Source organism: Bubalus kerabau, chromosome 20, assembly GCF_029407905.1.
Source record: "Bubalus kerabau isolate K-KA32 ecotype Philippines breed swamp buffalo chromosome 20, PCC_UOA_SB_1v2, whole genome shotgun sequence".
Lineage (NCBI taxonomy): Eukaryota > Metazoa > Chordata > Mammalia > Artiodactyla > Bovidae > Bubalus > Bubalus kerabau.
Window position 1 is genome coordinate 28,831,303 of NC_073643.1, and position 18,719 is coordinate 28,850,021.

The window sequence follows — 18,719 nt, forward strand, 5'->3', positions numbered from 1 at the left end:
CCTTTAGGAGCCTTAAATTTCAGAAGCGCCTGGTATGTGCCTCAGAGGCTGTTAACTCTAGTGTGTCATCAGGAAATGTCATGTGCTCAATTGCTCAGTCATGTCCAACTCTTTGCGACCCCATGGACTGTAACCTGCCATGCTCTTCTGTCCATGAGATTTCCCAGGCAAGACTACTGGAGTGGGTTGCCATTTCCTTCTCCAGCAGATCTTCCCGACCCAATGATCAAACCCATGTCTCCTGCATTGCAGACTGGTTCTTTACCACTAGCACCACCTGGGAACACCATCATCAGGAAATACTGAAGTTGACAAAGCAAGTTGATGGTTAGTTTTCACCTTTGACTCTATTTAGAACAGTGTAGTTTAATGGAAAGAGAAACAAACCAAGAATATGACCATCGGGCTGTGATCCCAGATTTCTCAGCCAAAAACTGTGTTACCGTGGTTGGTTATTTAACCTCTTTGGGTCTCATTTCTTCTGGGGAGTCTGAACAACTATAAGGTGAGAATATAAGCTCTGGAATTAAAACCTTAACTTTGTCATTCACCAGCTGTAAAATAATATCTGTCTTACGTTGAGTTATTACGAGAATTTCTTCATCTTAATCACCTGTTTAGCAGACAGATATTGAATAGCTGCCATGCTCTAGGAGTTGGAGGAGCAGCAATGAATTCGATACAAAATAAACGGCAAGCACTTATATAAATGTGTCTAATATTTATAGATAGTGAGATACACAGCTGATGTCTGTGACTGGTGGAAGTGAGAGGTGAGTCATGACATAGTTGGGGGAGGGGCAGTCTTATTTAAGTTGAGAAGATGACATTTATGCTTTGTTCTGAATGACAAAAGGAAATGAGAACACAAGAATAAGAAGGAAGGTCAACCCAAAATTCAGCGTGTCTCAGAGCCAAAGACAAGGATGATGGTGCAGCTGGACCTCAGAAAGTAGGCAGTGGGGCAAATGCAGCCTGGGAATAAGGGAGACAAGGCTTGTAGATGGCTGAGTACAGTGCCTGGCTCATAAATGTTAGCAAATTAGCTGTTATCACCCCTCTTTCAAAAGGGTCTCAGAAAGAAATGCTTCTAATTATTTAATACTGTCGCCTTAAATTAATAGCAGTCTCTGGAGAAGAATTAGAACATCATTTGGGAATTTGACTTTTACTAAATTATGATGAATGTTTGTGTTTTCATTGTGGTCACTTGTAGGAAAATTTTTTTAAAAAACACCTCTATTTATCTTTCTTTAGCAGTATGTCCTTGTTGGTTATCTTTTTAAATATAGCAGTGTGTACATATCAATCCCAAACTCCTAATCTATTCTTACCCTTCTTCACCCTAGTAACTGTAAGTTGATTCTCTAAAAACACCTGTCTTTTTCATTGAAATCACCCTTTTTATCTATACCCAATTTTCCTTTTGTTGGTTTGCTTCCCCAACTTACCTGTTGGTTTCAAACATACACTATTAATATATTACTGCTGTCAGGCCCTGCAAACATCGGTTGGTCAGGACAACACTGCTATACCATCTCCTAAATGAGTAAAATATATGCCACTCAAAATATTCAGAAGCCATTGCACTAGAAAAAACACTATGAAAAAATCTATCTTTTTTTGTAAATACAGGCAGACATTGTAACAGACAGAAATATATTCAGATTTCTAAGACAGTAAATATTATTAATGATACACTTTTTTTTTTTTTACTTTTATGCAATAAACTGAGGGGGGAAATTCAAGAAAATGACAGCATTGGCTCTTTTTAATTAAGAGCTGTTTGTTTAGTACCTGTTTCAAAATCCCTTTCTTCTGGAGATTGTCCAAAGGGAAAGTAAGACTTTTCTCCCCCTTGTGACATTTTCCCCTTATATGTAAATAAAAACCAGGGACTTCTGAGGACAGCCCACGACTTTCTTAAATCATTGTGGGCCATAGTAAGGGTTAACTGTGTGGTGATGTTTCAGTGAAGAGTGCTCAGAGTCAGCCAAAGCTTGACGTTTGACTGCGCAGTTTCCAGACTGCCATTTCTATCATCAACTGCACATTCTGAAAAGCTGTGTGTACTTGCGTGTTTCATAAACCCACTTTTGGACCCCTTCTCTTCTGTACATTGGGAATAATTACAGGACTTATCTCATAAAGCGTGGTGAAAGTTAACAGATGTGGACACGTAGAATTCACATGGTGGCTTTCATTGTGGCTTTTTCATCATTTCAATGATTGTTTTCAGTAGTGTGTTATTTTACTATTCCTGTTAATATGGGAAATTTTTTGTTAATGTTATAATGCTATTACTACTTAGGTAGCCTAAATTGTTTCTAGGCTTTTTGAATGCTTTTCTATTTAATTTTCTTTGTTATGTCTTCAGAGGTTCTCCTTGTCTCCTAGTCTGGTTATTTATTTATTTTTTCCTGCAGTTTTACTGAGCATTTCAAGATAGGAGTAAGGAGTTTGGTTGTGCTTGTATTTTTTCCTGTGAATGTCTTTGTTTTCAGAATGCTCTGCCAGTGAGTATACAATTGCAGTGGCATAAGCTGTTAGTGATGGCATTATTTCTTTCCTTTTTAAATTCATCATACAAAGACACAGGTTTCTAGTTCTGTATATATGGAAATCCTCAGAAAGTTCAAGTTCTCTTAACCAAAGTAAAAGCACTTTTTAAAGGACACTTGTTCAGTGTTGTATCCTTCTCTTCAATTTGCTAGTAATCAAATGGAAATCCTACCAAATATTGAGCGTTTTGAGGTTGGAATGCAAAATAACATTGTCAACACTCAGATTTGCGTGCATGGCAAGTATTATGAGAAAGACAATACTCAGGGTTTCAAGTGATTTTGAATACAGCTTTAGTTTTGTAAAGAGGCTTATGACAGAAAGACTTCCTAGACCAGGTAATTCACCAGTGATAATTTAGGTAGAATTTATATTATAAAAATGATTAGTACAGCCTTATTTATTCGTTTAAGTAATCTTATTAATATGACAGTGGTTTTGATAGTAATTTTCATTTTCTTAGAAGTGTTACTAGGTTGCAAGGACAGCTTCAGTGATGCCTTGTCAACAAAGCAGTGCCTGCAGAGCATCTTTGTGGATAAGGGAAGAAGCGGTGTCTGCTTCCCTTTTTTTAAAAACAGCACTAGAGACACTGGTTGGTTGCTTTTCTTCTTTGATTCTAGAGTGCAGCTGGTACAGTACCTTTTACTTATTATGATTATTTTTTGGATGTCTTCTACCCATATAGGTGAGCTGCTCTCACAGGGCCCAGTGTTTGTCAAAGAACCCAGCAACAGCATTTTTCCTGTTGGCTCAGAGGATAAAAAAATAACTTTAAATTGTGAAGCACGAGGCAACCCTTCACCTCATTACAGGTACAGTGGAAAAAGTTTGAAAATCCATATTAAAAAAAAAAGCAATTTGGCAACTGTGAACTTATTTTTTTTGCTTCAGTATACTTATGCTATCAGTAAGTTATAATACATGAAGCTATATTCAACAGTCATACCTAAACTTTGGGTCCATATTTTGTATATTTGATTGATTGTTTACTTGACAGTAAGAATTCTTGATTAAAGAAAACATGATAGAGTCTCTTAAATAAGCAATGTCTTTTCATTGATTTGTGGTAGAAATTAATGTATAAACTTGGATTTACATGTAGTTTTTGGGAACACATCCATTGTAGGGATGAAATTAAATATGTTGTAAAAGTATGTAGCAATCACAGTTTTAGAAAAAGGTAACAGCATCTATCCTTCTTCCTTTATTATTTTACTTAGTATGTGTTACAAGGTTCATACAGTGTAGAAGAATAAAATACATTCCTACTAAAGTCATACTAACTGTTCTTGAAGCGAAAATAAATTTTATTGTATTTTTTTCATGTGAAAGTATACATTTTTCAAATAATATAAATAATAACTTGTTCACTAGAAACCTTGCAGCAACACAGAAAGGTATAAGGAAAAACAGGAAAAAAAAAAAAACAAAACTGAACTCCCATCACCTTAAGATAAACATATATTTGGTGAGATGATGATAGTTTATTTGGGTGTGATGGTATATACTTTATTAAATAATACAGGATTAACGATTTTTACTTTTAGGGTTCTCAGGGGACCCACATTAATGAAGAGATGAATTCTTTATAAACAGGATATGCCGCTTTTATTTAAATGGTTATGAGAAAGTGCCGGAGGCACCTTGAAAACAACATGCTCTTTTGAGTACTGCAAGCGTTTGTCTCAAACTCCCTGTTTACAGTCAACTTTGCTTGGCAAAACCTTTTCTATAACCTGAAGAACAAGCAGACTTCAGCCTTTATTAATGAAATTCTTAGTGTTTTGAGTAGTGATGTAGATCTTATTGAACTCCTATTGTTCTCTTAACCCATGTTGATAATAGTAGCCAACAATCATTGTTAACTTGGGTCAACCTTAGGTTAGAAGGTAGACCTTTGTATTTTTGCATTTGCAAGTAAAGGTCAGTTTCTGTCAGCAGTACTCAACAGCATATATATTGAGCACCTGTTGAGTATTTTCAATACAATACTTGTAATGATCCTGGTTACTGGTCAGAATTGGCTGAGGTGATAGAAGATTTTCTTCTCTCTGCCTTTTCCTTAACCTATAGAAATAAGAAAAGTTGTCAACATGATTTAAAATCAAACAAAAAACTATTTTATGAGCTTGGTCAGTTAATCAGACACCGTACCTGCAACAGGTGGAAATATTTTCTTCTTTGAAGGGAAGATGAACAGATCCACTTAATTAGGACATTATCTTGGAAACATTTTCACCAGCGTTTTTGTAGGACATCTAACACTTTCTAAATGCATCTGTTTGTTTCTCCCTGAAATGGAAGATTATCCTTTTAGATATGACTGTAAATATTTTAAAGAATCCATGTGAATGACTCATGTGTGGGCTGGTTTTTTTTTTTTTTTTTTGGTTGTTGTCAGTAAAATTATTTCCTGGCATTTTATCTTATGAATAATTTGGTGATGAATGTGTTCAGTTGAAAACTTGTCAAGATATAAGATATAGTCACGTAGGATTTTATTTCTAAATGAATAGATTAATTATGTTGGTAAAGTAATCAAACAGCAAGAATTCTTGAGCTTAGAAATTCAGAAATATCTTTTTGTTGTGTTTATTTATTTATCAGGTACTTATTTTAATGTCAGTGTATTACAATTAGAGTAAATACAATTAAAGTACCAGGTGTTTTCAAAATGCTATTGTATAGACATGATGTATGTGTTTAAATAAACTGATAACATGTATAAAATGTTGACAAAGTTCTGTCATTTGCACAGTACTTTTTATGTTTTATTGTATGTCCTGAGACACTATATGTTGCATTTAGAAACAAATCTGTACCTGAAAATAGGAGATGTGTGACTGAAATTAATTAATCAGTTTTAAGTTTGATAAATGAAGAAATTTTACATGCTAGGTATTGTTTTAAAATATTTGGTTTATAGGCAAATAGAAAACACTTTCATTATAGCTCTAAAGATACTCTGAAGTTAAAACTTCTGACCAGTATAAAATTTCACATTAGAGTTACTAGAAATTGAGACCTAGAAAAAGCATGAGGAAACCTCTTTTCACTGTGAAAATATTAGGCTTTCCTATAATAAGCAGTGATTCCTTATTACCATGTTATCTGAATCCGTAATTATGCTGATGAGTAGATGGGATTATAGACTACAGTGGGCTGTAATTATACCTCATCTACTTCAGTTCAGTTCAGTTGCTCAGTAGTGTCCGACTCTTTGCTCAGACAACACCTTCACTTATGGCCTGATTTTTCTCCTAGTTTTTGATTTTAATAGTCAACCAAGTAATATCCTGCATTATTCCTTTACCTGTTCCAGAAGAAAATACACTTGCTGGTTCTTATTTTCTGCTATCCTTTAAAAATTATGAATAAATAGTGCAAATAGGTAATGACTTTGAAAGTGAAAGACAGTGTTAGTTGGTCAGTCGTGTCCAACTCTTTGCCATCCTATGGACTGTAGCCTACCAGGCTCCTCTGTCCATCAAATTCTCCAGGCAGGAATACTGGAGTGGGTAGCCATTTCATTCTCCAGGGGATCTTCCCAGTCTAGGGATTGAACCTGAGTCTTCTGAATTGCAGGCAGATTCTTTACCATCTGAGCCATCTAACATGGGGATTTTTTTTTTTTACATTAATTTATAGAAAGGATATGTTTTTGTAAGTATTTATAAATACAAGCACATAGATAAGAAAGAGAAAAGGGAGGGAGGGAGGAAAGAATGAGGGAAGGGAAGAAGGGAGGGTAAAAGAAAGATATCAAGGAGGAAATTAACAGTTCATGTGAAAATGTAAATTAAAAGCAACCCAAACACATTCTCTAAGACTCAGAGTAAAGTCTAAGAGTCTTGTAAAGGAATATCCTTTTGAAAGCCCAGATCCTGTCTTGTAGACTGAGGTAAACTTTTCTGATGAGAGATCTTGTCTTTGTTATTATCCCACTTGGTAAAAAGAACTCTTAATTGGCCATATTAGAAATCTAAAAGTTCAGAAATTCTCAAGAGAAATTACTCATCTTAGGGTTTAATTGAGAATTTTATTCTTTCTTTTGCCTCTTCCCGCTTGAGCCCCAAAGCCTATGTTTAAAGGTTAATTAGTATTCAGTCTGGTTGTAATTGCTGATGATGCTAAAAGAGGTTGCCCTGAGGAAGTATTAATAACATTTTTTAAATGGGAAGGATTTTCTCTGACTTCTCATAGGGTTAAATATGCCTATCATTTGCTAAGAGGAAAGACCCCAAATAAGATCACTTCAACTAATGCATTCAGCATTACAAGGCACATATTGGACTGACCAGGGTTTAATATGGAAATGTCAGTGGGGACCAGGCAAGTAACAAACTAAGAGAGGCGGCCCTTAATAACATGTAGACACACTGAATCATGACGAGAGACTGTCCCACATTTAGCCAGAAGTCCATCCAGTGGTCATGATTGCTTCTGAGCACTGGCCAGTTGTTATCATCCAGGAACCCTGGTCCACTACTACAAAACCTTTTCAAGAGATGTTTAAAATTGAGAAATTTTCTTTTTTTGAATCTCTATATTTCTAATGTTGACTCTCACTTTTTAAACATAGTAAAGGCCAAAGATGATAAGCCTTAAATGTGAATGTGGGCCATGTGGGTTTTGTGTTTACAACATTTAGTCTGGCTCAAGACTTAACAGGCTGTGCCGTCCAGTATGGTAGCCAGTAGCCAAATGTGCCCGTGTATGTTTAAATCAGTTCAACTAAGAATTCAGTTCCTCAGTCATGGCATCCTCGTTTCCAGAGCTCAATAGCCACACGTAGCTAATAGCTACTGTATTGGACACACAAATGGACATTTCTGTGCTTGCAGAAAGTTCTGTTGGGCAGCAGTGCTCTACTTTGATCCTTGTTGGATCCACAGCTTTTCTATAAATGTTCTGTTTTATTCTCAGCACAAGGAAGCAACCAGAGTATAATTCTCTTCCAGCTTTATATAATAAGTAAGCAATTTTAATGAAGTACAGGGGAGGACTCTTGTATATACACATTGTAAGGACTACATAGCACTGCAAAATGCAGATTTTCAGGTGGTAGTTTCTCCCTTTTAAGTAGTGTTTGCTGTAATGGAGTTAGCTTTCATGTGTTTAATTTATTAGAATTCTACTAAGTGCATCCAGTATAAGAAAGAAAAAATAATAATAAGGGACTAATTTCTGGCCATCATTTATCCAGGGAGTAAGTGTAAGGTGTTTACTTGTTATCTAAAAACACACATCCTTGCAGACACACAAATGTAACACTGTACATGGGACCACATACAGTTTATAGGGTAGAGCATCCATAGCGTATGTATTATGTATAGGATGTGATACATTATAATAATACAATATGACTGTATTTAGTATATCTTTGATTATATGCAGGTTGTCCCTTTATTCTTCTAAAGTCTCTTGGTCCTAAGGAGATACCATGCATTCTGCCAGGTTACTAGGCTCAATTCTCTGTTTGTCCTCAAGCTCAACTTCCCTTGGCATCCCGACTTCTCTAGCTGATGAGCTGTGGTCCCCAAACCCACAGTCACTTTTACTAAGAGCAGTGAAATGTTTACATAATTGAAATGATTGCAAACACTAAGTAGAAAGAATTTCTGTGGTGCCTGATGGCAAGTAGAGGTAGGCATTTTAAACTTGACTATGCTACTATCTCTCCCATGAAGCCTTCTCAATACCCTCAGAGCTGGGTTCCATGTTCCCACCATGCACTGCCTATTGTACCTATGCCTTCCTGGATTATGGAATTTACTAAAATGAAGTATACTTGCCTGGTTGAATGTAACTCCCTTAAGGTGAAGACAGGTCTTTCTTCATCCTTCATTCAAAATGCTTAGCAAATCAGTTCAGTTCAGTCGCTCAGTCACGTCCGACTCTTTGCGACCCCATGAATTGCAGCACTCCAGGCCACCCTGTCCGTCACCAACTCCCGGAGTTCACTCAGACTCACATCAATTGAGTCGGTGATGCCATCCAGCCATCTCATCCTCTGTCGTCCCCTTCTCCTCCTGCCCCCAGTCCCACCCAGCATCAGAGTCTTTTCCAAAGAGTCAACTCTTTGCATGAGGTGGCCAAAGTACTGGAGTTTCAGCTTTAGCATCATTCCTTCCAAAGAAATCCCAGGGCTGATCTCCTTCAGAATGCACTGGTTGGATCTCCTTGAAGTCCAAGGGACTCTCAAGAGTCTTCTCCAACACCACACTTCAAAAGCATCAATTCTTCGGCACTCAGCCTTCTTCACAGTCCAACTCTCACATCCATACATGACTACTGGAAAAACCGTAGCCTTGACTAGATGGACCTTTGTTGGCAAAGTAATGTCTCTGCTTTTGAATATACAATCTAGGTTGGTCATAACTTTCCTTCTAAGGAGTAAGCGTCTTTTAATTTCATGGCTGCAACCACCATCTGCAGTGATTTTGGACCCCCAAAAAATAAAGTCTGACACTGTTTCCACTGTTTCCCCATCTATTTCCCATGAAGTGATGGGACCGGATGCCATAATCTTCGTTTTCTGAATGTTGAGCTTTAAGCCAACTTTTTCACTCTCCACTTTCACTTTCATCAAGCAGCTTTTGAGTTCCTCTTCACTTTCTGCCATAAGGGTGGTGTCATCTGCATTTCTGCGGTTATTGATATTTCTCCCAGCAATCTTGATTCCAGCTTCTGCTTCTTCCAGTCCAGCGTTTCTCATGATGTACTCTGCATAGAAGTTAAATAAGCAGGGTGACAGTATACAGCCTTGATGAACTCCTTTTCCTATTTGGAACCAGTCTGTTGTTCCATGTCCAGTTCTAACTGTTGCTTCCCAACCTGCATACAAATTTCTCAAGAGGCAGGTCAGGTGGTCTGGTATTCCCATCTCTTTCAGAATTTTCCACAGTTTATTGTGATCCACGCAGTCAAAGGCGTTGGCGTAGTCAATAAAGCAGAAATAGATGCTTTTCTGGAACTCTCTTGCATTTTCCATGATCCAGCGGATGTTGACAATTTGATCTCTGGTTCCTCTGCCTATTCTAAAACCAGCTTGAACATCAGGAAGTTCACGGTTTACGTATTACTGAACACTTGCTTAGAGAATTTTGAGCATTACTTTACTAGCGTGTGAGATGAGTGCAGTTGTGTGGTAGTTTGAGCATTCTTTGGCATTGCCTTTCTTTGGGATTGGAATGAAAACTGACCTTTTCCAGTCCTGTGGCCACTGCTGAGTTTTCCAAATTTGCTGACATATTGAGTGCAGCACTTGCACAGCATCATCTTTCAGGATTTGAAATAGCTCAATTGGAATTCCATCACCTCCACTCGCTTTGTTTGTAGTGCTGCTTTCTAAGGCCCACTGAACTTCACATTCCAGGATGTCTGGCTCTAGGTCAGTGATCACACCATCGTGATTATCTGGGTCATGAAGATCTTTTTTGTACAGTTCTTCTGTGTATTTTTGCCACCTCTTCTTAATATCTTCTGCTTCTGTTAGTTCCATACCATTTCTGTCCTTTATCGATCCCATCTTTGCATGAAATGTTCCCTTAGTATCTCTAATTTTCTTGAAGAGATCTCTAGTCTTTCCCATTCTGTTGTTTTCCTCTATCTCTTTGCATTGATCGCTGAGGAAGGCTTTCTTTTCTCTTCTTGCTATTCTTGGAACTCTGCATTCAGATGCTTATATCTTTCCTTTTCTCCTTTGCTTTTGGTGTCTCTTCTTTTCACAGCTATTTGTAAAGCCTCCCCAGACAGCCATTTTGCTTTTTTGCATTTCTTTTCCATGGGGATGGTAGTGAAAAGTAAATGGGTGGCATGAATGAAGAAATGGGGTGAAGTTAACTGGGAGGAAACAGAAACAGTTTGGGATTAGGTTTTATTTCAGGAGTCAAGAGTGTCATGAAGCATCACAGGAACAGAAGCAATCTATAGTTGCTTCTATAGGATATTCTTAAATTTGGATTGAGCCCTTCTTTATGGCTCTATTTTAAGACAGATTGCCCTTGAAATGGCAAAGATGACTGCCTAGGTCTACTTACATCCTCCACAAAATGTTAACTAGAAAAAGAGGAAATCTTTCCTATTAGTGTTACCAAAAGCTCTGAAAGGTGTCAGAAAAACATGAAATAAAAACACAGCTAATACTGTCAGTAGTCAGAACCCAGGAGAAATGTAGAGGTTAGGTTTTAGATATTAAAGATGGCCGTTGAAAAATCAACATATTTTTGTTGTTGTTATGTTTTTGTCATGAGGCAAGAAGGAAGGAAAACAGATACTGATCAAATACTAGTTAAATCAACTGGATCACAGTTATACAACTAACTAATCTCTAAGGCCTGAAAGTAGGAATGGTCTCAGTGGCCATGCCTGGGTCCTGGGAGGCGTGGCCTGTCCAGAGGAGAATGAGAAAGATGCTGCCAGTAAAAGCTGAAAGGGAAGCAGAGATGCAGAAAGCGCAGCCATCTTTGATTCTTCTCAGCGTAATATAAAGGTAATCACTGGTCAGTCTGAGCTAGGCTTTACCTATATAAACTGAGGAGTTAAATTGTTTTTAATCCCAGTGTAGGTCTCATCTCTTCTTATGTCTTTTTTTATTGTATATGATTAAAATTTATCAATGAGTGGGGATCTCTGTCACGAAATACATTTTAGAAATTCATTTTTAAAAACACAGCATCACAGTTTAACTCATTTGTATCTTCACTAATTATTGCTGAAGCCTAACTAGTTATTTTTGGATAAAGTATTAAATATGCAAATTCAGGCACTCATTCTTCAAGGGCTGCAATTATTCTCATCACTTCAGTAAACATATTAACAAACATTGCATTTGAACACAAATGCATTTGCTTATTAACTTGAAAGCTGCATCCACAACCACAAATTGCTTCTGTGATTAAATTCCTAATTTTCCTGTCAAACCCTAAATAAAGTATTGCCTGTTGATTTAACAAGTGTTTAATGTGGGCATATTTTCAAAACCCAGCCCCAGCTTCTTAAAGAATTTAGTAAATTATTTTGCTTTTTTCTTGGTTTTTCATCAAACTCTAATATGTAGCATTTGTTTTTCTCCAGAATATTGTTTATGTTTCCATTTTTTCTGACCAAACTTTATAAGTTGGTGTAGATACCTTGAAGGATAATACAGTCAACCATGAGATGAATTACATCCTGAGATTATTTTGAAACTATCTGATTGTCACTCAATTTATTGTCACTGAGTTTTGTTCGTTTCGATTTCAAAGGGTGATATTCTCTAACCTTTTATTTCAGAGTTTTAGTGGAAGATCCAAGTTAGGATTTAGTGCCTTAAATTAAACTGACAATAAGATATGTCTATGTTTATCTTCATGATTCTCATTCCATACTAGTGTGGTTTTGTGTAAAGAGGTTGCCATATCCAATAATAATTAGTATGGTAAATAAATAATAACTGGATGGTAGTGAAAATAATTATACATTCATTCCCTGTCTTTGAGATATTTATTGATAATATGGATGACCACAGCGAGAGGGATGACTGTATGGAGGCTAGGAGGGCTAGGTTAGGGGGTAGAATAAGCTTACTTCATTCAGGAAACTTCTATGAGCACCCAGTATGCTCACCTACCTGCTACGACTGATGGTAGGAATTCAGCAGTGATTGATAGCGTGCCTTATGGTTTGAAAATACCTTTCGACACTTAGAATCTAGGCTTTTTATGTTAATTTACTCATTGTTACCTAAACTTTTGTTTGCACACAAACATACACAGAATCTTACACATATTTTGTTCTCTGTATTGGTAGGTAGTGATCCATATACTCCCCATGATTGATGATTCTGTTATTTCTTGGAAGTCACAATTACTGTTTCCATCATTTAAAACTATTAACTCCCAGTTGAAATATCCCCACCTTATGCTTTATACTTAAGATTCAAAACCTGTTAACCCAAGGGCCTGTACACTGTCTTAAAGAAATTGTAGGCCAGTAACAGCTTCCTGTTGTATAGAGTGTGTAACTGAAATTTAGAATGGACCAATCTAATCTATGCTACCTCAGGTCAGCTGGCAGAGTAAGTGGCCCAGGACTTCTTCTGGAACTGCAACTTCTTCCAGAATCTCAACCTCGAGTTATTGACCTAGAAACAAATTCATATATAAGTTCCACACCAAGCAGTTAAAGGGGTTGAGAGCCTATTGCTTGAGAATCAGAGTTGTGAAATATGAAAATTAAACCATTTCTCACTTGTGGATTCTAAAAGCAAATCCTAATTCATGTAGAATGAGCGTTTGAACACTGAAAGCTGACAGTGATCTTACAAGATCATTCAAGAGCATTACAAGATGATGATTATGCAAAGGTACTTAATCTTGTGACATTTACCACTGAACTAAAGCTACAAGGTTAGTCTGCTTCTAGAGCACAGTGTAAATGTTATATGATTGAAATGCTAGTGTACATCACCCCCAGAGCCCCAGAGCTGTCTTCTTTTGCTCCAAATCACTGCATGAAGCTTTTCGGAATGAAATTGGAATATGCAGATTTTACTTTTATGAAGTTTTAAATGATTTCCATATTTCAAAAAGTATTTCATTCTGAGACTTTAAAGTCCTAAGGAACTTCAAAATTCCTTCATAAAAGTAGACATTTTTAACTTTCACAAAGGATTGTGCATGTTCAAAGCTAAAAGGCAGTGTCTGTTTCTGAAAGCTTCCCAAATTTATGACCTAAATGCACCATTTACCTGTCACTGTCTTACCACTGTGCATGATGTGCACGAACTCTGGACAGTTGGATTACAATTTACTCCAAAGAAATGTAGTCTAATTTGTAGATTTATTAGACACATTCTTTGTGTCAGGAGTATGTTTGTGTGCCTTCAATTTTCCTGATTATTTCCTTTACAAAAGATTCTATTGAAAATATTCAGAAATAAATTTCTGTATTAGGAAGTGAAGTGCTCTATTTTCTCAGAATAAAATAACATTTGGATGCCCAGGCTCATGGGTTGCTTACACATTGCAGAGTTTAAAAACAACCCTTTTGAATCCACATATTTTTAGCAAGAAGAAAAGCAACCCATGTGTAATAAGATATTGAGAAATTTTATATCACCGGGGCATGAGTTCCATTTAATGATGAATAATATTAAGAAGGAGAGACATAATTATATTGCTTTGTTAAAAGAAAATTAACCATCTTCTGAGTATCTCAAGTATATCTTCACTCTGATGAGTTTACTAAAACAAACGCAGTTATAATTTTGTTACAGCAGAAACATATGTACAAGAGCAGTTTTGGCCTTTTTGCACAGTAAAATAATTTAGAGATTGTGTCTATATGACAAAGAGTGAGATAACATAAGTAAGAAACATTCATGCATAATGTAAGAAATGTTTTCCATTTTGGCTCTTCAGTCAAAACTGAGAGATATGATAGCTTTTACATCTTAGATGCTTACTGAAATAAGGTGTTTTCCCACATATTTTATGATCTCTTAAATCTTTCCAGCTATTAAATAGACAAGAAGAAGTGCTTCTATATGTTTTTATTTATCTTTACAATTTGCCACATAGCCATTGTACCTTTATTATTCATCAGCTAAACACGAAAACAGAATTTTCAAATGAAGCCATCAGGCACGCTTCATCAGGCCATAAACATTCTAGACTTTGGAGCTGAAACCTTTTTTCCTTGGTACACACTGTTCTTTGTAGATAACAAAGCCACAAGTACCGTTTGTCATGACAATTCTCCATTCAAAAGTGTGTGAAATTAACTGCATTTTTCCTGCTTTGCATGTAGAGGAGTTCTCCCTTCTTCCTCCACAAGCCGTCAAATAACTTAGTAACTAGCAAACCGTTTGCAGTTTACAAATTCAGCCCACCTACTTGTGATTTACTGTCAGATTTATTCTCTGAAGGTCAAGCCCAGCATGTGTTTTGTCCCGCGTTTCACTGACTTCTAAGTCAGGTACAAATGCAGACAAACCATATGTGGAAGACACAGTTCATTCCACATGAGAGGAGATGACCCAAAGCATTGAATCAAACAGGTTGCATTTAACCAGCATACGCTCTATGAGGATGGAAGAAAAGAAAAACAAAGCAAATGGATGGACTTGCAGATTTGGATGGAAAGCCCTCCCATGTTAACACTGGTGCCTGCCTATTTGTTGGATGACTACCATGAGCCACTGGTTTTATATACACTGTTTAAATAAATTGATTGATTGATGGTTGTTGTTGTTCAGCCGCTCAGTTGTGTCTGACTCTTTGCAACCCCATGGACTGCAGCATGCCAGGCTTCCCTGTCCTTTACCATCTCCCAGAGCTTGCTCAAGCTCATTGTCCTCTGAGTCAGTGATCCCATCCAGCCATCTTGTCTTCTGGCATACCCTTCTCCTCCTGCCTTCAGTCTTTCCCAGCATCAGGGTATTTTCTAAAGAGTCAGCTCTTCAAATCAGGTGGCCAAAGTATTGGAGCTTCAGCTTCAGCATCAGTGCTTCCAGTGAATATTCAGGGTTGATTTCCTTTAGAATTGACTTGTTTGATCTCCTTGAAGTCCAAAACACTCTCAAGAGTCTTCTCCAACACCACAGTTCAAAAGCATCCATTCTTTGGTGCTCAGCTATTTTTATAGTCCAACTCTCACATCCATTCATGGCTACTGGAAAAATCATAGATTTGGCTATATGGGGCTTTGTTGGCAAAGTAATGTCTCTGCTCTTTAATATGCTGTCTAGGTTTGTTAGAGCTTTTCTTCCAAGGAGCAGGCATCTTTTAATTTCATGGCCGCAGTCACCATCTGCAGTGATTTGGGAGACCAAGAAAATAAAGTCTATCACTGTTTCCATGGTTTCCTCTTCTATTTGCCATGAAGTGATGGGACCGGATGCCATAATCTTTGTTTTCTGAATGTTGAGTTTTAAGGCAGCTTTTTCAGTCTCCTCTTTCACCTTCATCAAGAGGCCCTTTAGTTCCTCTTCCCTTTCTAACGTAAGGATGGTGTCATCTGCATATCTGAGGTTATTGGAATTTCTCCTAGCAATCTTGATTCCAGCTTGTGCTTCATTCAGCCTGGCATTTCGCATAATGTACTCTGCATAAAAGTTAAATAAGCAGGTTGACAATATACAGCCTTTACATACTCCTTTCCCAATTTGGAACTAGTCTGTTGTTCTCTGTCCATTCTAACTGTAACTTCTTGACCTGCATAGAGATTTCTCAGGAGGCAGGTAAGGTTGTCTGGTATTCCCATGTCTTTAATAATTTTCCACAATTTGTTGTGATCCACGCACTCAAGGGCTTAAGCATAGTCAGTGAAGCAGACGTAGATGTTTTTGTGGAATTCTCTTACTTTTTCTACAATTGAATGGATGTCAGCAATTTGATCTCTGGTTCCTCTTCCTTTTCTAAATCCAGTTTGAGCATCTGGACATTCTCAGTTCATGTACTAGCTTGAAGCCTAGCTTGGAGAATTTTGAGCATTACTTTTCAAGCTTGTGAAATGAGGGCAATTGTGTGGCAGTATGAACGTTCTTTGGCATTGCCTTTCTTTGAGATTCCAATGAAAAGTGACCTATTCCAGTCCTGTGGCCACTTATGAGTTTTCCATAATTGCTGGCATATTGAGTGCAGCACTTTCACAGCATCGTCTTTTAGGATTTGAAATAGCTCAGCTGTAATTCCATCACCTCCAGTAGCTCTTCGTAGTGATGCTTCCTAGGGTGCAGTTGACTTTGCATTCCAGGATATCTGGCTCTAGGTGAGTGATCACACCATCATGGTTATCTGGGTCATGAAGATCTTTTTTGTATAGTTACTGTGTATTATTGTCACCTCTTATTAATATCTTCTGCTTCTGTTAGGTCCATACTGTTTCTGTCCTTTATTGTGCCTATCATGGCATGAAATAGTCCCTTGGTATCTCTAATTTTCTTGAAGAGATCTCTAATCTGTCCCATTCTATTGTTTTCCTCTATTTCTTTTCATTGATCACTTAGGAAGGCTATCTTATGTCTCCTTGCTATTCTTTGGAACTGTGCCTTCAGATCGGAGAAGGCAATGGCACCCCACTCCAGTACTCTTGCCTGGAAAATCCCATGGATGGAGGAGCCCGGTAGGCTGCAGTCCATGGGGTCGCTCAGAGTCAGACAGGACTGAGCGACTTCACTTTCACTTTTCAGCTTCATGCATGGAGAAGGAAATGGCAACCCACTCCAGTGTTCTTGCCTGGAGAATCCCAGGGACGGCAGAGCCTGGTGGGCTGCTGTCTATGGTGTCGCACAGAGTTGGACACGACTGAAGCGACTTAGGAGCAGCAGCAGCAGCAGTGCCTTCAGATGGGTATATCTTTCCTTTTCTCCTTCACCTTTGTTTTACTTCTTTTATCAGCAGTTTGTAATTAAACTGATAGAACAACCATGTGGGGAAGATGATACTGTCTTCATTTTACATGTTGAAATCTTAGGTTTAATGGAGTTTGGTTAATTGCTCATGGTCACACGATGAGTTCAACCCATAAACCAAGGAGCAGTTGGTTATGAATCTCATTTCTGTTCATTCTGCTGTTAATGGTAGAGTTGGATAGAGACTGGGCTAGACACGGGGGGAGGGACAGGAACTGAGAAACAGAAAAACGGCTTCTCCCACAGTGTAAGCTCCATGAAGGAGCTTTTTTCACCCCTTCCTTAGAGCCTGGGCACATAGGCACTCAGAGGTGGCTCAGATGGTAAAGAATCTGCTTGCATTGTGGGAGACCTGGGTTTAATCCCTGGGTCTAGAAGATCCCCTGGAGAAGGGAATGGCAACCCACTCCAGTACTCTTGCCTAGAGAATCCCATGGACAGAGGAACCTGGCGGGCTACCATCCATGGGGTCACAAAGAGTGGGACACGACTGAGCAACTAACACTTTTCTCTTACCTTTCAAATATTTTTTTGCTAAGAAGGGATGAAGAGAGAGAGGGAGGAAGGGTAGAATGAAGAAGGAAAGAAGGAAGGAGGGTTGATTTTTCTAATAAGAGTTCTTGAAAATGAAATGGGATAAATCAAGATTGGGTAACTCTTATCTATGTCCCTCATAGGCCATCCATGGTTACTTCCTGGGGATATTATGGACCAGTTCTTCCAAACTTGAATGGGCCTATTAAACACTGGCAGCTCTCACTAAGATGCCATTTTCTCATTTAGTAGACCCGGATAGAGTCTAGATTCTGCATTTCAAGCATACTCTTGGATGATAATTAGGGTGCTCATGACCTTCATCTGCAGACCACCTTGTATATCAAGAGTGCAGAGTATTAAGAAAGAATGTGGATGAACAGTTTTCCTTAATTTCCTTTTCTGAGTTTCCATAGTTCTAGGATTTGGGAAGGAATCAAATGAAGAAGGGGTAATAGGTGTTTACAGTCCCACTTCAAAATTCTAAGGGCAGGATTAAAGTCCAAATAGAAGAAAGTAATCTAAAAGACATGCAAATATAGACTTGCCTTGGGAAGGATCATAAGGGAGTTACTGTACAAGCCAAGCAAAATCAAACCAATAGCAAAAATCTGCCACAAATGAGAAAGCAGCTATGGCGTTTTTCTATTTCTTTAACATTTTGTTCTTTTCAGCTCAAAAGAAAAGACTTGAGGCCTCCAGATTTTCCTCTTAATTTCAGAATGTTGCTTTAAACCTAGGAGTCTTGTATGTGAATATAGAAAGAAAAATCAAGGAAGTCTTAATTTTTAAGATGAGCAAATGATACAATACTACTTTGATCAATAGAAACTAAACTTTTAAATTTATTCATTTCTTAGCATTAATTTTTTTTTAAATGTCCTGCTCTTTCAGGTATAGAAAATGATACAAACATAGAGGCAAGTGTAATGATGAATACCACATAAAAACACTATTCGGTTTAGAAAATCAAACCTAAAAAGCTCAATTTCCAGTGTTTGCCCTGTAACCTTTTCACACTTTTCCCTCCATGAAAGCTCTAAAATACCTTAAACTTGAAGTGTTTTGTTTTTATACATTTAAAAACATGTTTAATACTTCCTTAATATTACTTTATATCTTTAAAAACTTTATATACATAATATTAACTGCATTTTGCAAAAAAGTTTTCACCTTTGTAAGGCTTTTCTATGTTTATAAAATCTCATACATTTTTCACAGC

The 18,719-nt window shown here is 37.5% G+C and overlaps 1 protein-coding gene across 6 annotated transcripts in view; it reads left to right on the top strand.

Annotated features, from left to right (window-relative positions):
- CNTN3 (contactin 3) overlaps window positions 1-18,719 on the top strand; it is a 391,647-nt gene that overhangs the window by 125,634 nt on the left and 247,294 nt on the right. For all 6 annotated transcript variants that reach the window (XM_055557267.1, XM_055557268.1, XM_055557264.1 and 3 more), the window contains exon 3: window positions 3,251-3,377. In XM_055557267.1, coding sequence (XP_055413242.1) covers window positions 3,251-3,377 — 127 coding nt within the window. The remainder of the gene's footprint in view (window positions 1-3,250; window positions 3,378-18,719) is intronic.